The 20,835-nt window shown below is 55.7% G+C and overlaps 7 protein-coding genes across 7 annotated transcripts; 2 read left to right on the top strand and 5 right to left on the bottom strand.

The window, feature by feature from the left end:
- Positions 1 to 1,371: 1,371 nt before the first annotated feature.
- B0H18DRAFT_1009460 (uncharacterized protein) lies at positions 1,372 to 2,195 on the bottom strand. Its single transcript, XM_048028862.1, has one exon. It carries the CDS (start codon positions 2,127 to 2,129, stop codon positions 1,734 to 1,736), a length of 396 nt encoding a protein of 131 aa, XP_047893046.1. The 5' UTR covers positions 2,130 to 2,195; the 3' UTR covers positions 1,372 to 1,733.
- A 4,145-nt stretch (positions 2,196 to 6,340) lies between these two features.
- B0H18DRAFT_933781 (armadillo-type protein) lies at positions 6,341 to 9,653 on the top strand. Its single transcript, XM_048041760.1, has 11 exons — positions 6,341 to 6,384; positions 6,437 to 6,789; positions 6,846 to 6,999; positions 7,081 to 7,165; positions 7,213 to 7,644; positions 7,702 to 7,792; positions 7,860 to 8,215; positions 8,281 to 8,364; positions 8,414 to 8,610; positions 8,666 to 8,882; positions 8,941 to 9,653. The coding sequence occupies exons 2-11, from the start codon at positions 6,495 to 6,497 to the stop codon at positions 9,643 to 9,645; spliced, it is 2,616 nt and encodes an 871-aa protein (XP_047893045.1). The 5' UTR covers positions 6,341 to 6,384; positions 6,437 to 6,494; the 3' UTR covers positions 9,646 to 9,653.
- Positions 9,654 to 11,534: 1,881 nt separating this feature from the next.
- B0H18DRAFT_1170858 (uncharacterized protein) lies at positions 11,535 to 12,356 on the bottom strand (the record flags this gene model as incomplete). The annotated part of the gene is made up of 5 exons (XM_048035888.1): positions 12,071 to 12,356; positions 11,952 to 12,015; positions 11,868 to 11,890; positions 11,743 to 11,800; positions 11,535 to 11,664 (listed from the first exon to the last, which is right to left on the bottom strand). Coding segments are annotated over exons 1-5 (516 nt in total), but the record flags the coding sequence as incomplete, so codon positions are not given.
- A 1-nt stretch (position 12,357) lies between these two features.
- B0H18DRAFT_382780 (uncharacterized protein) lies at positions 12,358 to 13,552 on the bottom strand. Its single transcript, XM_048037851.1, has 7 exons — positions 13,392 to 13,552; positions 13,302 to 13,342; positions 13,113 to 13,246; positions 12,985 to 13,044; positions 12,735 to 12,889; positions 12,634 to 12,679; positions 12,358 to 12,576 (listed from the first exon to the last, which is right to left on the bottom strand). The coding sequence occupies exons 1-7, from the start codon at positions 13,453 to 13,455 to the stop codon at positions 12,417 to 12,419; spliced, it is 660 nt and encodes a 219-aa protein (XP_047893043.1). The 5' UTR covers positions 13,456 to 13,552; the 3' UTR covers positions 12,358 to 12,416.
- Positions 13,553 to 15,023: 1,471 nt separating this feature from the next.
- On the bottom strand, positions 15,024 to 17,756 carry B0H18DRAFT_877305 (COG4-domain-containing protein; the record flags this gene model as incomplete). The annotated part of the gene is made up of 10 exons (XM_048040544.1): positions 15,024 to 15,116; positions 15,186 to 15,317; positions 15,375 to 15,656; positions 15,713 to 15,883; positions 15,941 to 16,408; positions 16,462 to 16,620; positions 16,674 to 16,879; positions 16,930 to 17,161; positions 17,214 to 17,339; positions 17,391 to 17,756. The coding sequence occupies 10 exons, from the start codon at positions 17,754 to 17,756 to the stop codon at positions 15,024 to 15,026; spliced, it is 2,235 nt and encodes a 744-aa protein (XP_047893042.1).
- Positions 17,757 to 17,989: 233 nt separating this feature from the next.
- B0H18DRAFT_933776 (uncharacterized protein) lies at positions 17,990 to 18,307 on the bottom strand (the record flags this gene model as incomplete). The annotated part of the gene is made up of 1 exon (XM_048041759.1): positions 17,990 to 18,307. One exon carries the CDS (start codon positions 18,305 to 18,307, stop codon positions 17,990 to 17,992), a length of 318 nt encoding a protein of 105 aa, XP_047893041.1.
- A 54-nt stretch (positions 18,308 to 18,361) lies between these two features.
- On the top strand, positions 18,362 to 20,651 carry B0H18DRAFT_1009431 (general substrate transporter). The gene is made up of 11 exons (XM_048028861.1): positions 18,362 to 18,603; positions 18,708 to 19,006; positions 19,063 to 19,154; positions 19,207 to 19,455; positions 19,512 to 19,718; positions 19,775 to 19,786; positions 19,847 to 19,965; positions 20,023 to 20,150; positions 20,215 to 20,278; positions 20,337 to 20,376; positions 20,433 to 20,651. The coding sequence occupies exons 1-11, from the start codon at positions 18,520 to 18,522 to the stop codon at positions 20,582 to 20,584; spliced, it is 1,446 nt and encodes a 481-aa protein (XP_047893040.1). The 5' UTR covers positions 18,362 to 18,519; the 3' UTR covers positions 20,585 to 20,651.
- The last annotated feature ends 184 nt before the right edge of the window (positions 20,652 to 20,835 follow it).

The following is a 20,835-nucleotide window of genomic DNA, read 5'->3' as shown; positions in this document are numbered from 1 at the left end:
AGTGCTCGGTGACGAAGAGTATCGAAGAAATGGGCTACCTCATCTTGCGATGGGTGTTGTCCCCGAGGAACAGGATCTTCGGGTTTGTCGTACTCTGATATTCAAGCGGTACGAGCGTCTGGAAACCATCGGATCCACCAAGGGGTTTCATACTGTGTTTGTCCATGTCGTTCGCGGTACGTAATGACCAAGTGCGACCGTAGTCGCTCTCTGATGATATCTTCAGCTCACTACTGGGTGTACAAGACGTTCAAGATACTTCATCGCGACATCAGCGTGAATAACATCATGTGGTCCATGCGGGACGGAGAAATCATTGGCGTTCTTTGCGATTTGGACCTCGCCGAGGATCACAGCAATGATGAACGTCTGTCTATCCGACCTTCGGACGATCCGGCCGCTGCGACGCCAGCAAGCGCAAGTACAAGCAAACAGGCTGGGCAACCGTCGGAGCAGCTCAGGAGTCAACTCAAGAGTGGGGTCAACACCGGACAGGAGTCCACCGCCACGACATCGCAGCTCATGCCTGAGCAAACCCCGCGGTATCGCACCGGTACAGGGCCATTCATGGCCTTGGACCTCCTGCGCTCGGGCCTCCCCCCAGCTCATAAGTATCGCCACGACCTAGAGTCGTTCTTCTACGTATACGTGTACGCCACCGCTGCTTACGATCCGGTGACGCAGAAGTTCGGGCACATCGTGCAATGGCAACACAGCTCACTCGTCGCTGTTGGGGACAGCAAGCGCAAATTCCTTATGGATGCAACGGAAATCAAGGAAGTGTTTTCCAAGGCGCACGAAGACTTCAAGCCGTTGCTGAAGAAACGCACCTTCCTGACGCGTTTACTGACCCTTTTTGGGGACGTTGAGCATCGCATGGACAATATCAAGCGTCTCGCTTTCATCGACGAGTATGACGGTTCTGACGACGACGGTGGGGCTAAGGTTGAGGAGATCGAGAGAGAAGGGATCAGATGGTCACGTACAGCAAATTCATGGAGATTCTTGGGGTGCCGGAGGACGTGTAGAGCGGTTGCCTGTTCCTCACAAGTAATGCGTGTCCGATGGGTACCTGCCAGTGTTTCAAGTTGTACTATATGTTGTCTACGTCGTGCCGCCGTGAAATTATGCACTTGATCACGGACACACATACACCGATTCCTTGGCTAGGCCTTTTGTGTCGTCTGAGTACTTTGATATGGAGATGTGCCAGCATGTCTTCCGCCGTGAAAATCGCGGACGCGAGCCGTATTGAGGCCGATGACGGGACTCGCGGCCGCACGGTGCATGTCTCGATGATTGACTGCTGATCATGAGGACTGATCACCGCAGCGCTCTCGAGTTCGTCACGATGGTGTTCATGCCATATGTACCATTGCTACAGTTATGCGAATATTAGGAAGTCATCTGTGCCGGGATCTGTGCGGCTCTACTATACAACTGGAGGTCCTGGCTGAGATCCCGTAATATATGATACTGTACACAAGATATTACCCACAGGGATGATCCACCCTCCAACATGTCCATATGCTCTTTAAGTCGAAGGTGGGAGCACGCTTCCAAGCTTTCCGCTCGAAAGCCGAGCCGAGCTAGGCAGCGCCGTCGTGCGCATGCTCACTGTGGCAGAGAGTACACGACGCCGAGCTTGACGGAGCCCACGCCCAACGCCTCCATGAGCGAAACCCCAGACTCCATACTCCACTTGAAGTTGCCCCGGGCACCCATATGTGCGGTCACGGTGGCGCCCGTCCGGAACTGACGGGGCGTCGCAACGCGCGGCGGCTTGAGCAGGGTGCGGCGGACGCTTGCACGCTTACGAGGAGCAGCGACGTGCAAGACCTCGGGAGCCGGAGCCGGGGCGGCGGGGACAGGAAGGGCAGGGACGAACGGACGAGGAGGCAGCTCGCGCTGCGGGCGCAGACCGATGTGACCCTCGGAGACGCTGGGGAACAGGGTCGAGGCAGGGACGCTGCGAGCGGAGATGCAAGCCGTGTTGAGGTCGCCCACATCAATCCGAGCGCGTAGAGGCTCGTCGGCATCGCCTGTGCGTGGGCGTCCGCCATGCCAGAACTCGAGATCCTCCTTGGACGGCACTGGGAGGGGCTGGCCACGGAAGAGGTCGCTGACATCGAATGGAAGGCGGTGCGGGCGGAGGACGGGTTTGACTGTGATATTGAGCGGAGCGAGTTCAAGACCGTCGCAAACTTCCCGGAGGCTGACGTCGAGCGAGTGGGAGGGGGAGACATTGTACTGCTGCCGTGTGACTTCGAGTGAGAGCTCGTGTGCCAAGTACAGAGACGGAGCACGGATAAGCGGGGGCGCGAAGGTGAGGGCATGGATGTAAACGGGCAAGAGTGTGTCCTTATGCGAAACAAGGCCGACCTCCAGGTTGAAATACCGAACAACTGCAATCGGGACGAGAATGGGACCGACGTTGGACCCGACGTCGGTCTCGGAGCCCACGGCAGTGCTGACGAGAGACATGACAGCAAGGACGTTGATCAGTGCCTACGCGAAAGTGTAAGCGGCGTCGTATGGCATGCATAGGAACTGGCCCAAAGGCGTACCTTGGTTTGGTCGGACGTCTGCGGGCAACGCGAAGGACCTTCGTAGAAGACGACGTGAGGGATGTCCTTGGGAACCATCGAGGGTGGAGTGAGCGCGGACCGAACCGCGTAAGTTTCCAGGGCGATGCATGAGAGGACAGACAAGACGTCGCTGAAGGTGAGGGAGACCAAGTGGGCGAAGAGGACGCCCAGTGTAGCGCGTACGAGACAGGCGACCGTCTCCCCAATGTCAATGAGGACACCGAGGAGGAGGAAGCCAATGAGCAGGTGCAGGAAGGACTCAAAGGAATCCATGGTTGACGGTGTATGCGATGGGCGATGGCTGTGGAACGGAGGCGAGATTAACTGTGCATAACGACGCGTTTGCCGCGGGGTTTTATGGAAAATGTGGGAGGCTGACGACGAGGTGCTGCATGACTTCTGCAAGGACAGCCTCTATGGCTGACTGCAGGCAGCCAGCGTAAACGGCAGTCAGCCTCTGCGGCTGGTGACTGCGATCGCAGGGCTAACAAATGAGTACACCTGCCATATCGGGCCGTGCACGATGACCTGTGATGTCGAAATGAGAGGCTCGACAGGCAAGACGATACACTGTATCGTGAAGAAAATGAGAAACTGTCCGCAAATACATAGGTACCTGGCCAGCATCAATATCCCGGTTCCACATACCTTAATTTCGTTTCGCATGGGCGTACTGCCAATCGAACGTGAGTCATGTTTCCTAATGACTGCATTATGAATGGCCACCCGACTTAGCCTCAAAACATCAGGCCGGCAACGCTGATGAGTGAAGGTCATGTTGAGCTGAGATCGCGAACAGTCGGTCATTCGTAGACCACAGATGGTGCCAGAGTAGATTGTGTACACTTTACTCCTGGTATAGCATCGCACAGGCTGTGGGTATGTAGTAATACCACGTTCAAAGAATTTAAGCGTCCCGGAGTTGGTTAGCGACTTCAGTGAGCAACCTACGAGAGAAACACATCAAGGAATTGCTGTCGCCGGGGAAGCCTGATGCGAGCTTCTGGGAGGCTTACCGGGGGATGGTTGACCCCAAACCTCGTCCGCCCAGGGTGTCGGCGGTGGAGCTCCAGGCCGCCTTCGAGCCACGAATGAACCCGCCCACGGAAGTGCCAGAGCTTTTCAACGCTGCGAGACTAGGTGTTAACCGCCAATGGATGCGATATCTGCCCTCAGTAACAGTGGACGAAAGCGCGCAGGGGTATTTCGCGCGGCCGTGGACCATCGAGGAGGTCGCAGATGCAAAAGAGCACATTAGGAAGCACTCCATGTCGTCTGCTGTTGGTCCCGACCGCGTGTCGTACGAGCGCGTACTGCGCATCCCTAACGAGGAACTTCAGCGGTTATTCCAGAGCTGTGTGGATTCGCGCGATGTCCCTACCGCATGGCTGACCGCATCCCTCACTGGCATTGGAAAGCGCGGAAAAGACCTCGGGGATGCAACGAACTATCGAGCTGTGGGGCTGGAGAGCTGCTTGCTCAAAATGCTTACCTTGATGGTCGAACGGCGGCTACGAGGATGGGCTGAGGAGACCGGGAAGCTGCCGATGACGCAGAACGGATTTCGTGCAGGGAGGCGTACCAACAACAACAGTTTCGTACTGCGGGCGGCAATCGAGAAGGCCCGTAAAATGGGAAAACCCTTGTATGTCGCGTTCGTGGACCTCTCCAATGCCTTCCCCTCCGTCGATCAACCTACACTATGGGCTAAACTGTACGCCACCGGATGCCGAGGCCCCTTGTTTGACTGGCTGAGAGCCCTCTACTCCCGCTTGGAGTATGTTGTCAAGTTCGCCGGCGACTTCTCAGACAGGTTCTGTGCGCTCGCTGGAATACTGATTGGAGATCCTGCTTCGCCTATCCTATGGAATCTGTTCCTCGCGGACCTTGTGATGCGCCCCCACCCAGACGACATTGTACTCGGAGGCATGGCTGTCTCGCACCTCGAGCAGGCAGACGACATTGTCATCTTCTCGACGTCTGCATCTGCTGTCCAGCAGAAACTCAATGACCTCGCGGCGTGGTGCTCGATCAACTTCGCCACGATCAATGCGACAAAAACACAGGTCATGGTGTTCAACGCGAGGCTCCAACCAACGACATTGGAGCTGCAAATGACCGTGAATGGGAAGCTCATCGAGGTCGTGCAATCTTACACGTATGTCGGGCTGCTATTCTCGTCGGAGCCGAAGGATATATTTGCACCGCATAACGAACGTAAGGCTTCCGTGGCCAGGAGAATTGCGAATGCGTGTCTATCAGTCGAGTCCTACGTGACGGAACTGCCGCCCTGGGCGGCACTAACATTGTACCAGACACATGTTGATCCTCACCTGATCTCCGGATGCGAGGTGGCACTGGACGTGCGAATGGCCCCACTCGCGCAGCTTGCCTCAGTGCAACACGTCTATCTGCGGCGAGTCATGGGCCTCAACCCACGGGCCATCTCCGCTGTACTCTACACAGAGACGGGCTTGTGGCCAATCCGGTATCGCCGCTTGTCGTTGGCCTTGCGATACCTTCTATATCTACTTTCCCAACGTCCACCAATACCTCTTGCAGCCTTGGCTGAAGCTCGCTCTATGGCTCATGAGGGGACAGCTTCGTGGCTCGGGGACCTCCGTCATGCTCTCGCGCTGCTACCCGTACCTGTCGAGCTCGACCTACGGATGCCGCTGACGATTGAGTATGTCACCGAATGCACTGGGGAACTGCGTGACGCAATGCACACGTACCTACGGGAGGAAATACGGTCCTCCCATCGGCTCGCTGTGTTGCAGATGCGTCCCGCAAGATCGCCGGTGATGGAGCGCCGCCCGTATCTCTCTGTACCAACTCGCACCCATCGTCTCGCCCTATGCCGCCTGGTTGCCTCCGACCATCCTTTTGCGGTGGAGCAACTGCGCCGACGTGTCCCACCAGTGCCGCGTGAACGCAGAATTTGCCGATTCTGTAAGCGCAAGAATGCAGTGGAGGACGAAGCACATGTCTTGCTCACCTGCGCGGATGACACGCTAGCAGACCTACGGGGCGCCTTCCTCATAAGGGTGTTCAGAGCGCGTACGAGTCTACGGGTCAAGTGGGCTCTGGGCCGACCAGGACACTTCCTAATGGAGTTGGTGACAGACGGAGATGCAGTGGCTCTGTTCGGAGAATACGTACATTCAGTCTTTCAGCGGTGCGAGTCTGTCCCGGTGATGGTCGTCTCCGAGGAGGAGCTTGTTCTCCTACCACCATAGAGCGAGCTGGTCAAGTGATCCCCGCGTGCGACTACATCATCGCTACTGCTTATGGGACAACACTGGCAACGACGACTTCAGTCGAATCAATGGGCGGATCCAACGACTGTGCCCCGGCCCCTGCTTCTTTTGAACGGTGACCGTGGACAGCGGAGGCTCACCTGGAATTTGCCCGGTGCTCGGTGAGTTATGTCAGACTGTCGGGGGACCGCAGCTGACTCCTGGAGGTTTTGCCAGATTTTCCTGCCAGGTTTTAACCGAGTAACCCGCCCAGCTGTACAGCTAGAGGGCCAGGGCTGAAAGATGGCGACCTCCGAGAGGGTCATGGAAGCAGGGACGGGGGTACAGGGGGGTCATAACATTGGAGATCGTAGTCTAGTCAGTAGTCCTATAGGTAGTGGTGTTGTAACTTAGTGAGCGCTGTCATCGTCAAGATGCTGCTGGGCGCTACCGCGCTCCCGGCCGATGACTAAATGGACCCACCCTCCTCCTCCTCCTCCTCAGACTCGGTGGGCCAAGCGCGGCCGGAGCCGGTGCGCTGCACCGTTCCCGAATAGGTAACTCCCGCCGATCACTTTGCTTCCCGTACAAGCGCTCAATTCATTCAAGCCTTGTCGCCTTTTCGCCGCTGCGACCAGCTGCGACCTGGCACTTATTCCTCTTCATCATGCCTCGTGAGAATCGCAAACGGGGGAAAAAGCATAGAAAGCCGAAGGAAGACGACTACCACGTCCGGCACGAGCGTCAGGAGTCTAAGGCGGAGGTCGACCCAGAGGAACAGCAGGCGGGCCCGTCGTGGATTGTGCACAGGCAGGCGGAGGAGTCAGACAAAGAGGCACCATTTGGATATGTCGACGCGGAGGTGAAGGCATACTTCCGAACAGTGGACCTGCAGATCCGCGAATGGCAGGAGCAAGGCCGCCCCGACGTGGGCGGAGACGAGGACACCGATCCGAATGAGGGTGCGTTTTGCAGTCTATATGCAGTGCTCAAATTAACATATCAAAAATGCGAACAGATAGGCGGTTGTTCTTCGTGGCCGCCTTGACGGAAATGGAGGGCAAGGAGAAGCAGCTTGCGACAGACAAGGACTGCTCGATCATCCTGGAGAGGATGATTCACTCGATGGACGACTTCGTGCGTAGGGTGTACATGGATAGGCTGGACGGATCGTGAGTGTCCATGTCATAAGCAATGCTTTGCCGATACGCGAGCACGGACCGTGCGCGTAGCTGACTGACACGCGAAGGTAGATTCGAGCAGCTCGTAACGCACCGGTTCGCATCCCATGTATGCCAAACAATGTTTACAGTGGCAGCGGACACAATATCCAGAGAGGTATGCTTTTTATATTATGTCCAAACACCCCTTTACGTTGTTTGCAGACTCGAGGCATCCTCCCTACCCGACCAGAAGATGCTACCGAACGGGGCGAGCTCCGTTCCCTCACACAGCTCGTCCTCGACGCCTGCGACGAACTCCTCCCCCGGCTTTCCTCCCTCGTCCTCGACCCCTTTGCCTCGCACGTCATCAGCGCCCTGCTGCTGCTGCTGGCCCCCGACTGCTTCCCGCTCGAGACGCGCGAGCACGCGGTGCGCTCGAAGAAGAGCACGGCGTGGAAAGCCAGGCAGGGCTCGATGAAGTCAGTGTTCAAGGAGAAAAAGGAGGGTGTAGGTGCGGACCTGAAGGGGAAGAGCAGGGTACCGGGGGAGTGTAGGAAGGTAGCAGAACAATTTGTGAGGGCGCTGAGGGAGCAGCTCGGCGAGAACGAGGTGCGTGCATTGGCAGCGGACAAGGTCGCTAGTCCGGTCTTGCAGGTGCGTTCAACATAGGCTTCGGTTTGAAGTGTTCTCAATATGGAGTGCTGTGTGAAGATGCTCCTGGAGATTGAAGCTGAGTACGGCATGGCTGAGGAAGCAAGCTCGCTCATGGATCGAGCTCTCGTCGGCATGATCTCTTCTATGGGTACGTCGCGCCTCTGGTCTCCGCCATACATTGTGCTTTCGGGCAGCACTTACCGCTCCGTCATAAGAACAAAACCCCAACACAGAACACGAACCCTCCGACTATCTCAACACTCTCCTCCGTGACCCGACTGCGTCGCACCTGCTTGAGACGCTTGTAAAGCGCGCGCCCGCGCGTGTCTTCACCGACCTCTGGGCAACGTACTTCGCCGATAAGCTCGCGCGCCTTGCGGTGCACCCAATCGCGAACTTCGTCCTCCAGAAGGCGTTAGTGCGGGTGGCTACGAATTCGCTCGGGCAGGCGTGTGCGGAGTTGAACGGGGAGGTCGCGGGGAAGATCGTCAAAACTGGAAGAGTGGAGGTCTTGCAGGCGCTTGTGGATAGGGCAGCTGAGCTTCGTGCGCACGAAGAGGATGTTGTGCAGGTATGCTTCTTTTGATCTAGAATGCGTGAGTTTGGCAGGCACTCATTAGTTGCGACGCGTCACAGGTGGTTCGCACGGCATTTGTCCTACAAGATGCAGATGAGTCCTCTCTAGTTGTGCCTTGTATCCTCCGTGCCATCAATGTTGAGGTGCATTATACCCTCTCTCGTTGTGTTCTCTCACTGACCACCAGCGCAGGATTACAAAGCTGCTCTCTTAGCGCGCGCAGAGAAGGAAACGAGGTACAAAGAAAAGTATGGCGAGCTTGCTGTAAATCTGGTGCGCCAGGAAATGGAGAAAGAACCGGGCATCGTGGAGCCCAAAGTCCAAGGGGCGCTCCTGCTACAATCGCTTCTCCGCCTCTCCTCCCCTCACAACGAGCTCGTTCTGAACAGGTATAGCTCTGCTTTCACTCACGCACCCACATTTGACTGACTATGTTCGCCGCAGCCTGCAGTCGCTGACCATCGATGAACTGATCGTACTGGCGCACCACCCCATGTCCTCGCGCGTTCTGGACGTCCTGCTGTCCTCACCCACCGTACCCATGAAGCTCAAGCGCAAGTTCATCCTCGGCTTCATGGGCCGCTTCCACGAGCTTGTGGACGACCGGATCGGGAGCCGCGTAGGCGAGCGGTGCTGGGCCGTCGCGGACGGCTACATGAAGGTGCGTTTGTCGTTCCTGTAGGATGAGAGTATGGTACACTGACACGGTACGTACGCAGGAGAAGATCGCTCGCTCGGTGATGCCCCACGAGCATTTCCTCACGGGCTCCATGTATGGGAAGTACTTTGCGCGGGCGCTCAGCCTGCAACTGCTGAAGCGAGATCCGGACCGGTGGCATCACCATCAATCGGGCGCGAGCACCTCTACGTCTGCACCTACAGCCTCTCAGCGCCAGAAGCACGCACCGGTCCAAACCCTAGCTCAAACGGAATCATCGCGGAAGGAGCAGCCTGAAGCGGAAACAATTGGCACAGATGGGGTGTCGAAGAAGCGGAAACGGAAGGCGCAGCCGGAGAACGAAATCGATGCTTTGTTTGAGGCGAAGCTGGGGAAAAGGGTCAAGAAAGGTGAACTGAAGCCTGTCGAGAGGGGTGATGCCGACGAGAAGGATGAGCAAACTAACAACGGGAAGGTAGAGACGAGGATGCAGGCTGAGAGAAAGGCGAAGAAGGGTAAAGGGGAGGCGAAGGAAGATAAGGATCTAAGGGACGTACTGGGGCGATCATGTCCGCGCCAAAGGATGCCGGCGAGAAGGGGAAGAAGGGGAAGAGAAAAGGCAGATAGACTGAGCAATCGGGAATTCGTGCGCACAAGTATCTCCATGGGCGTACTCATTTGGTCCCCCTATGTCATTTGGTACGTGCACCTATGGGCTGCGTTCACTCACCGAACCAGAGTAAGCGTTCTGAGCATGAGGCACTGAGAAATTGGCACCGCAAGATATCAGTGCAAATGGCAAGACCAGAGCATCCGGAATTGGCATTGGACAGTCTGCAGTCTGCTAACATAGTATGTAATGACACGACTAAGGTCAGGTCTCAGATCTCAACACTTCAGCGCTCAGCGGCACTCGCAGTCACAGCGGTATTCATATGAGTCCCGAGAAGTCTGGCTGTGCGATGCTTTAGTAGGACTTGCGAGGTAGAAAAGCCTATACCACTCACATCCGTCGCTGAGCCCAGAGTCAGAACGCGTCAGTCACTCTTTCCCGGGTCAATCCAACCGCGTTGGTGTTTGTCGCTGGTATCTACCTCGACTGGGTAGTTCACGACAGGGGAATGTATCAGTACGATCAGAGTGCGCTTCATGGTCGACTACGTATACACTCACCGTTCTCCCGTTTACAGTCGTACTTGCAAATTCGTTCCTCAATGAGGCCGTCTGCTCACATATCGTGAGCTTCAATGCGAACAAGTGCAAGGCACGGCGTTGGGTATCGGCGAGGTCATATACTACTCACCAATGGGAGCGCTATCAACGATTACGGCGCAACTAGCAAAGGGAAGCAAGGCGGCGGTCATGATGATGATGATCTGCTTGAGCTGCATGTCTGCTGGGGATTTGATATTGGCGGTGAGAACGAGGTACACTGGGGACTGTCGTTGAGCGTGTCTTTGAGCCATATATATACCCTTGTTGCGGTGCGGGTCTGCTCGCATGTTCAAGTTCGGCTTAGGTCCCGCTCGCTCAGTGATGCGGGCCAGCTAAGACATAACATCCCGCACATCATGATGTCTGACCGTTAGTTTCATACGACGCATGGCCGGTTTCTCACTCCTCATTGCATATCTTACTCACCTTTGTAAGTCCACTCGATAACTAGCCCTGCGAGGATCCCCGGTTATCGATGGGAATGCCTTGTCCTCATTCGGACGGGTTTGGGCTTTCTGGAGGGGTGGTATGCCTGGTTTTATCGGGACAAAACCTCGTTTGTTATGGAACAGGCCCGAAACATGGGTACAGTTCGGAAGGCATGATCCGTACCCAGTGGGCACATACTCACGAAGGCATCCAGTACCGAGCTTGCCGAGCATACCCAGTTTACCGGCCACCATGCATACCAGCTCTTTGTGCATGCCGGGGCCCGACGAATGGCTGCGCTATGATCCGTCTCTGAGACACCTAATCACATATTAGATGCCGCCCCCGCCCGCGCACCTTACCGGTTGATAGATGAGACGACACAAGTGGACTGCCCAGTACTAGCCTACTGTCCAGCCCAGGGCGCCACCGTCTTCACCAATGCCGAAATGCGTTCATTTAGGCAGGTCTATGTACTAGATCGTCAGCGACTCACCGCCGCGGCTACGACCACCGTGCTCTCGGTGAGTCCATGTAAACAACAGCATAAATAGGGTTGGGCTCACCTGCGGACGGCTAATTGGGACAGGGAACTCGTTCATACACTAGGTAAAATAAATATTGAGACCCGTAGGTCTACCACTCCGGGAAAGCGTGTCATCCTTGTGCAGGGGCCATGCTAATCTTCTCTGTATCGTTCCAATTTTTTCGTATGTCACCCCGAAGGGGACATCTTTAGTAGTTCGCCCCGAATGACATGCAACGATCCTTGCCTTGCATGCAGCCCGCGGAGCATCATGTGATTTCACAAAGCAACCGACTTGCTGAAATACGAACTTGTAGGTTGGTATGTAGCTCGTACTTTGTTCGTTCTGACCACGTCAGCCTTGTCAAGTCAAGGGCTTTCTACGCCCTTGTATCACAAGCGTACACCCCGCTGCCACAGTCGCTCCAAGAACCGTAGCCTGTGATGGAAGATGCAAGGGTGAGCGAAGCTACTAATGTCTACACGAGTTGTGTTACCGTGGAGAACAGAATGCCTTTCCACCAGATGCGATTGTCTCCCATCAGAGCACTCGCGATGGGCGTACCAACCAGAGTCGTGATGCCAACAGGTAGCAGCGATATGCCGAGATATCTCCTGTCCGTGATTCAGCTCTCATCAGAGTCGAGACGTCTGAATTTCAACGGGTTGAGGAAGGAAGGACCGCCGACGCACCCTAGCTGAGTGTCCTTGGGACAGAAAGCTGTGACAGCCGGGAGATAAAGTGAGACAGCTATGAAACATCATTGTGCAGGTCGAATTTTGGTACTCTGTGCGCGAAACATGACCATATGGCTTACCTGCCCCAGAGAAGAAACCGTAGCTGTGTCAGTCAGAACGTTAGCCTGAGGAATGTGCGGAAGAGCAGGCTCACGCTTGCTCACAATATAGTGAAGAGCACTAGCCCATGCGGAGTGGAACATCCCAGGAGAGCAAACTGCAAAGCGGCTATCTAGGACGTCGGCCTTCACGAGTCGTATGGACTGAGCATACGATCGCTCACCTGTAAACAGCAGCGCTGGCGTGTACACCTCCAGAGTCCCCCAACGGTCGCCGAGCCAATTCGGGAATATACGGCCCACTGCGTTCGCAATGTCATGACCGCGAGACTGTAAAAGCTGAGGTGTTCGGAGATACCATGTGTCTGTGCGAAGATTTGCACATAGTAGGAAGGAAACCACAGCCCTAGAGCATTGAGCGATCCGGCAAGAAGGAGGAGCGTGAAATGAGTGTCGAAAACCCATGGACTTCTCGGCTCAGACCTCGATGCCGGAGGAGCTTCAAACTCCGTCGAATGATTGTGGGTCGTATCTGTGGTAGCTTTGTCGCTTTCCTGGAGAGGGGTCGACCTATGCGGGCCGTTCTTTGTGCTCGGCTCTAGCACAGAAGGATAACTCCAGAGCAATAAACCGTTGCCGATCAGCAGCAAGCCGGAACACGACAATGCTACGATGCGAATGGATGCACCGAAGTTTAATGAATGGGAGTGCAGCAAGTAGTTCAGAACGACTATGCCCAGAATCAATGTGATGGGGTCAAGAGTTGTGCCGGGGAGAGTAGACCTACTGGAAAACACAACTGTGCCAAAAGAACCTGCGGACGGTACGATGCCCTGATATCATGACAATGAGATATTATCCGATGACTCAGGCAGTAGCCTCATTGACATCCCATAGCCAGGGCGCGTCTCTGTCTGAAATGACGAGAGACGGCAACGAAACTTGGTATGTAGATGGATCCGATGCCGAGACCCATACCAAGCCCTTGCGATAGGAATACTTGATAGTAGTGGCCAGGCTGCGCCAACGAGAGCATGAATTGGCTGTACCGGAAGTAACAAGTCGCGATGGTCAGTGTTTATACACCCATTCAGCAAAGCGATTCAGCACGGAGCGACAACACTGATGGGCGACAGACCTAAACAGGAAGAGGACAGACCCAGCAACCAGGACCTCCCGATGGAACCCTCGATCAAGCCTTTAGTGTGTGTGGGGGAGGGGGGTGAAAATCGTATGTCATGATAATAACAATGCGAACTGACGTACAGAGGGCCTAAGGCAGCGCCCAAAGTGAGGTCGAGCAGCAACTGAATACTCCCAATCCAACTGATCGCAGAAGCGGAGGACAATGGTAAGAACTCCTGGATATAGAAAGCCTCCATTACGCCGAAAGAGTTCATCTGAGATTGGGAGACAACATGAGAAAGTGTCCAATCGGGAGGGAACGACGCTTACGAAGCCCACAGTCGCGAACTGCATACAGCATGCGCCTAGCACTGTTGACGAGTCAGACAGGACGGTGAGGGATTGATGTTCTCCACCCACCAGTCAGCCAAGCCCGCGACTTACTGTGCATGTATACTTCTTCGTCCTTCCAAGTGGTCACCATTGTCTACTCGGAAAGTCTCTTCTGGGGGAGCTGAGACCATCGAGGCCAACTGTGCAGGTAGCCTTAAATGCGAATGCAGATTCGCAGGCGTTATCGAGGTGAGGCAATATGAACTACATATGAAACTTCGTATTGACCTTGGAAATCGCGGTAGTTGTCCCATGCGGCAAGTAGAAGGCCGCGAGGAACGTGTCAATGAAGGCCCAATGGATGACATGTATCCAGAGAGCAGTCGCATGGACTATCTCCCCCACATCTCCGCAGTCTAGGTGGAGAACACCCTCACGATGTGCCACTCGAGGGGACCTCAGCCATCTAACTCTCTCGCACTTGCTGACAAGACCGTGTCATTTGAGCATCAACCAGATGCCGACGTTCGACTGGAGACTTAGATTCAAGCTCAGCCGCCTTCGAGGGCCTTCGTCCGCTATAATTAACGTTGCTCATAAAGACCAACCTTGACAAGATGTCATACCATCCTTATCTCGCGCAGCCACAGCCCAGGCTAACGTTGGCTGACCAACGAAACCACGCTGGGGCAAGCAAAAGTGAGAATTCTGAGTGAGAGCTGCGGCGATCAGAGAACGCAGAGACACCATGGAAATAAGAGTTGCTCACTGCGCGTCGGCGGTATGACTAGGACTTCTACAGCTGGTCTCTGCCGCCGACAACAGAAACAAGAAGGGCTGCGATGCCGTTGGTTATAGAACCTGCGCCGCCATACCACCGCCAGTGAACGGCCATGATGTACGATGCTCGCATGAAATATTAATGCCTTCTTGAAGTATGACAAGCCTGAGTGCACCGAGACGGCAATTTCACGGTCTGTGCTCGACACGGACATGACAGCTACAGCTTGATGGCCTCGTCAATCGAGTGACGTCGAGCGCGAGTAGAAACGGATAACGACTACCCCCGCATACTTCCACTTCTCATGCTAGCGACTTAATAAGAGCTGGTCGAAATGCTCAAGTGACGCTGAGCACCACTGTGTGTCGTTCGGTTAGGAACAAAGTCGTATGAATTGAGAAGAAGATAAGGTCTCACTGTATGCGTCTGCATTGCTGCTGCTCGTGCGCAAGCGCTTGGTCGAAGGTGTCCTTCACACTGCTATCCGGTCCAACATTACATGACTCACCAAGCTCGACTCCTGTGTGGATGAGTTGACGGTACCGGTAACGTCGGTTTCGACGCAAGCGATGCCGATACAACACACGGCCATGTATTCCTCGGTGTCATCGGAGGATGTCAGTGCCATACCTTCCTCTCACGAACGCCATATGACCTCGCCGACCGGATCAGGGAGGGTCCTAGGGGAAGTCCTGTTTTAGTCTCCTCCAAGATGAAATCTTCTATAGCGTCTTGTGCGCCGTTGTCAATGCCGCGAATGGCACGGAAAGCGTGAGTTCTGCTGTTTCCTGGATCCTGCTTTACCCTTACACAGCTCACATACGACATGTCCTAAATTGATTCGCTCACTTGAACCTTCGCTGCAAACCATCCGGCAAGCGTACTCGGCTTTAAGCGGGCGCGCCCAACAGAGCCCGATGATATCAGGGGAAATGGTATCAAACTCTGAGTGCGACGATATTGCGGGCCTCCTGTTCGCCCAGCTGCCACGCAATCCCGGAGCCGTTATAGAATTCATCCGCATCTTCCTCCTAGATAAAAATGTCGCATCGTTGTTTCGTGTCACTATGGGTGTGCAGAGACCAAAGTGAATGGCTTACCGAGTCGAGGTTGAGCAATTGCGAGATCTGCTGGAGGCGCACGAACTTCTCGCGGACGTCGCCGAAGGCGGTTTGTGAGGAGAGATACGACGTGATCGCGCGGAGGTCTTGATCGAATCGAATCGCGCCGAGCTGAGTCCACGCCCTTCAGTGCCATAAGCCCGTCAAACATAAATCGATGTCCCTCACCTCGCTGTATCTGAGCGTACAAACGAAACGCTCCCACGGCCGAACGAGCACGTCGAGGGCCAGGCCGAACAGCAGGCGATAGTTGTTGTCGGTGAAGGTGTCCTTGTATCCGTCCACCAGCGTCTCCCACGACTTCACGAAACGCTTCCGCACGATGTCGCTGTAGCCCGCCTGCGCATATGCGTCCTCGTCGAGCACGTACGAGACGTCCTTGTACACGTCCGAAATGAATGTGCGAAGTCGCGGGCGCATGAGTTGATTGAAGAGTTGCTCGATGCCGGCCTGTGCACAAGGGACTGTAAGCGAGGATGGGACGGACGAAGGCCGCCGGAACTCACCCTGAGCGCGGATCGGAATTTTGCGACGAGGCCGTTGAATGAGTTTACGCTGGCTTTGACTCCCTCGGCCTCACTATCCAGGTAGAACTGCGTGATGACTGAGTAGCCAGATAGCTCTTTGACCAAGCGCTCCATGTGCCCTGAAGAGACGTCCAGGTCGTTCAGCAATACCTATGACATTCACATAAATCACGGAGGGCTAGCGCGGAACTTTCAAACGTGACTCACGATGAAAGCCAGCCTGTTCTCCCTTTCAGCCTTCTCCCCTCTTGTCCCAGCAGGCCCCGCTGTCCTATACACGTCGTCCAGCTTCCGCTTGATCACTCCCGTATACTCCTTATCCACAATGTCCCTCAAAAGCTCGGACGTGCGCTGCACGGCAGCCAGCGAACCGCACGAGAGCAGCCTGTGCAGAATCGCCTTGAGGATGTAGAACACGTCATCCGGCGTAGTCGTCACGGCTGGCGAGGCGAGGAGGTCCGCGGAGGAGAGGCGATGCGCCTTGTCGAGGGCGCTGCGGGCGTACCACGATTCGAGGGGGATGTAGTACGTCGTGAGCATGTCTTCAAAGTACTGCTTCGAGGCGGACGACTCGATGGCACGGAGGCCTTCTGGGAGCGGTTTCTCTTCGCCCTCGGAGGATGGTCTCTCCGTAGGAGTCTCCTCACCATCATCTTCTGCATCGGAATAGTCATCCTAAGACACAGTTAGTCAGACACCAGTCGCACGATATGGTCGGACACACAAACCTTGAGGCGATCATACATGAATTTCCGGAAAAGGCTCCAGCGCCCGCTCATCCCCGCTGCCTCACTGAGGACCTTGTCGATCTCCCGCGGGTCGACCTCCTCATCAATATCGTACTGCAACTGCTGCTTTCGTGACGACGAGCTGTTTGTATCTGAGAGCTATGGGGGCACATTTGATATGGCGGGTTCGAAGCAGTCGGTTATATGCGCACCTTCCGTTGCATCGAGCGCTCCTCCACCCAACCCTCAATCATGTCCTTGACCACACGGTCCGACTCCTGTAGGAGACGTTCGATGACTGGCGTCATCTTACCTGGACCGTAGTACTTTTCGACAATCGGCTGGTGTTGGTCCACGATCATGGCGATGCTCTCAAACAATGCCGTCAGCGCAGTGATGTAAAATAACGGGGACGATGCTGCGACTGTCTGTCAGCGGGATGTCAATAGCATACGTGCGTATACTCACTCTTCGCCGACGCAGGCGCCCGAACGCGTACTAAATCGACGACAAAGGCAGCATATGCCAGCAGCCCCTCCAACTCCCACCCAATCGCAGGGAAGAGCTTGAAGAACCGGCTCGTCGCAGCCGCGTCGCGCGACTCGCTCGCCTTGTCGAATTCGCGGCGGAAGATCGCCAGCAGCTCCTCGCGCGCGGCGTGCAATGTCTGCGCCGGAGGCAGATGGCTTTCTGGCGTGGGCTGAACTCAGTCTATGAGAGGCTGGCGACGGCGCCGATGGAAAGGGACGTACGACGGCTGTCTCTGCAAACATGCCCGAGATGACCTCGGTGGGGAGAGACATCGCGCGCGAGCAATGTCGGGTCGCAGACTCCCAGTCCTTCGCTTCCATCGCTGACCGGAGTGCGCCCAGGGAATTCTGCACAACTGGCTCAACACTATGTATATGCGAAGATGCAATGCAATTGACCTTCAGCTCCATAACCTGCCCGACGCGCTCAGCAGCTTCTCGTACCCTCCGCATCTCCTCGTCCAAGGTCCGCACGAAACCACCGACCTCATCGGCGGTCTTTGCTGTGCGCGAAACAGTCTGGTCGAATACAGAGGCTTCTGCATGCAGCTCATTCAATGTTGGACCGAGTGACTGGAGGCGTGCGAGGGAATTTATGACCGGCTCCTGAGATGCAAGTAGCTCTGCGAGCGAAGAGGAGAGTTCGGCCTCCTCTGACTGCAGCGAAGATAGACACGAGAGGATTTCGGATAGCTTGGTAAATTTATGAGGATCTGGACGTTGTGAGTCGGCTGAAGACTCCGCCTTCAGCGTGTCCACCGCCATGACGGTCGGGCTCGGTGATAAGCTCAGTTATTACGCGCTCAAAAAGGGGTTCACGTCGTTGGCCCTAGTCTCCGCAAGTTGAGATGGCAGTGAGGACATGAGTTGAGGAAGGAGGCTGAGACAGGGTTGGGCGCTGTTTTCAAAAGGTTTGACGCGACCACTGCGACCTCAGGCGACCCCCCCGACGTACGCGGCTCATAATTAGTCTCCCCAAGCAGACGTAGACAATTCCTTCAACCTTCGTGCCTCAGGATATCCTTGTCTGACAGGCAGGCGGGCTCCAAAAGATAATCAGAGTAGGCATGACACCGCCGGCTGCAACGAGACAAGTGGTGGAGACGTCGACGTTGGGCTGAGCCGCGACCAAAATAAATATTGAGACCCGTAGGTCTACCACTCCGGGAAAGCGTGTCATCCTTGTGCAGGGGCCATGCTAATCTTCTCTGTATCGTTCCAATTTTTTCGTATGTCACCCCGAAGGGGACATTTGCAGTAGTTGGCACTGAATGACATGCAACGGATCCTTGTCTTGCCTGCAGCCCGCGGAGCATCATGTGACGCTAGACTACGCGCTACCACGCGTCGGCGTCAGACACTCTGAGGCGCGTCTCACGCCGCAGCCTCCTCCTCCTCCTCATCCTCGGCTGCGCAAGTCGTTCTTGCTGATGGAAAAGGTCTACCTAAACATTTGGAAGGCCTGATTAACGTCCTTTGTTGTTTCGCTTCAAGCTTAGCTTTAGAATCGTCATCCTCAGGCTCGGCCATGTCTCTCAGCGTCCACGAACCCCAGGCATTCACCACATACGGCTGGGTAGCATGCATATGGGTCCTTATAGTATCTTTCCAGGTGAGTATCGAGTCAGTGGCTACCCTTGCATTGTTGCGACCGTGCTTCGCTAGGTAAGGATCATCAGCCGCAGTAATGGCGCAGCAACATAACGCGTTCCATAGTATGGCTTCCACATATCCTCCCTCAACCAAATACAAGCAGTCCTCACATGCCGTGCGCTCGACGAGACGAGCCCTGCCACGCACATGGGTATGCCCACTTGCATCCCCATGACTGACGCGACCTTCTCCGTGGTCACTTCCGTTTACACCGTCGGCGGGCTCCTCGGGAGCTTGGGCGCGAACCTCGTTATGGACCGCTGGGGCCGCAGAGGTGCGGTGCGTGTCAGCGCGATCGCAACCGGACTGGGTGCGGCCTTGATGGGTGTGTCTGCAGGGCTGGCGCCATTGATTCTTGGAAGGTACGTGGAACGACAAGGCACAGAAACCGAGAGTGAAGATGCTCAACATGCGACAGGACATTGACCGGCGTCGGTGCTGGTATTGGTCTCTGTGTCGGTCCCATCTACCTCTCTGAATTGGCTCCTCCCAAGAAGCGGGGAGCAGTGGGTGCGTCCTACCACCACGTCCGCCTTGCAATGCTCATGCGACTGTCTCACAGGCGTCCTGACCCAATTTGCCATCGTCGTCGGCATCATGATCACCCAAATCATGGGCCTCCAGCTCGCAACTCCCACTCGCTGGCGCACGGTGCTCTTCTTCTCTGCGGCGCTCGCAGCGGTGCAGTTCGTTGTGAGCGGGGGGATGATCGAGTCTCCGACGTGGCTCGATCGGAATGGGCTACTCGTCGAGAAAGACAAGGCGGCGAAGAGAATATGGAAGAGCGGACAAATCATGCGGAGCACCGACAGTCAATGTCTTCGCGTTTCTTCACGGGACGCACTGAGCTAACCACTATATGAACAGCACCAAATTACGACAGTCAGGATCCTCTGTTGAGCACCGACGTGGAGGCGGTCGAGGACGATACTGGCACACCCGTGCCTGTCGTCGAGGTGCCCGAACGTAACGACCAAGAGGAAGCCATTACGGTGCCTGAGCTGCTGAAGGCGCCCAGCTTGCGCCGGCCCCTCACCATCGTCTGCTTCTCGATGCTCGTACAACAGCTTTCCGGTACACTTCACACCGCGAGTTTCTGACATTACTGCTTGTGCTGACATTGATTGCAGGCGTCAATGCAGGTACAGTTTTGACCGATCAACTCACCGCTGAGAGCTAAGTCACGCGGGACTACCTGTCAGTCCTGTACTACAGCAACGACATCCTTTCGAAAGCTTTGCCAGACTGGGGCCCGTGGATTTCGGTTGGGATTACGGTCGTCAACTTCCTGATGACATTTGCGCCGATCATTCTCATCGACGTAGGCCCTCGGTTTTCCTCTTAGAGTGCGCCACCTCTCATTGGCAGGCTATCCCAGCGCGTCGGCAGGAAACAGCTCTTGTCCGTCTCCGCCGGAGGCGCGATCCTCTCCCTGCTCGGTGTCGGCTTCGGGCTCAACTCGAGCCTCGTCGCCCTCGCGAGCGTCACAATAATCTCTTTCGTCGCGTAAGTCTCTATCGCCTTCTGTGTATTGCATAGGATTCCCCGTCGATTCTGACGCGTGATATAGGTCGTTTGCTGTTGGTATCGGGCCCGTGCCATTCGTGATGATCCCAGAGGTCTCGCCAAGCCATGTAAGCAGTCCGGCGGCACTCAGCGTTACCCCAGCTGATCATCCTCCACCACTCCTAGGCCGTCTCCGCGCTCTCCTCCGTCGGCCTATCGCTCAACTGTACGTCCCTGCCGTATCTTCGCCTGTCCCATCGTGCGCGCTGACCGGTACCCCAGGGATCGCGAACTTCCTCGTCGGGCTCGTCTTTCTGCCCCTGCGCAACGCGCTCTCGCAGGGCGACGAGGACAAGGAGGGCAGAGTGTTTTACGTGTTCGCCGCCCTGCTGGCGTTTTGCACGTTCGTCTTGTTCAGGGTGTATCGGGGCTGAGCTGGGAGGTCGGACTGCAGTCGCATGTGTATTTATATAGCTCGTGAGTCAAGTACTGTTCGATTCGAGTTAGTGTTCGGGTGCACTCGTGTTGAATGACATGGTGGCGGCCATCCGTACCGTTGCTGAGGTTAATAGTGCAACATGTACATTGTACGCTCCGATGCATGACTACTGTACTTGTCAGATGCGTACAGTATGTCAGGAAGATGTCGCCGACGGCTGTAAGCACTGACGCTATGCTCCGGGCT

The sequence above is a fragment of the Fomitopsis serialis genome, assembly GCF_022376445.1.
Source record: "Fomitopsis serialis strain Sig1Antser10 chromosome Unknown B0H18scaffold_36, whole genome shotgun sequence".
Lineage (NCBI taxonomy): Eukaryota > Fungi > Basidiomycota > Agaricomycetes > Polyporales > Fomitopsidaceae > Fomitopsis > Fomitopsis serialis.
The sequence above is the reverse complement of the archived record's forward strand: the minus strand, read 5'-3'. Positions and strand labels throughout refer to the sequence as shown.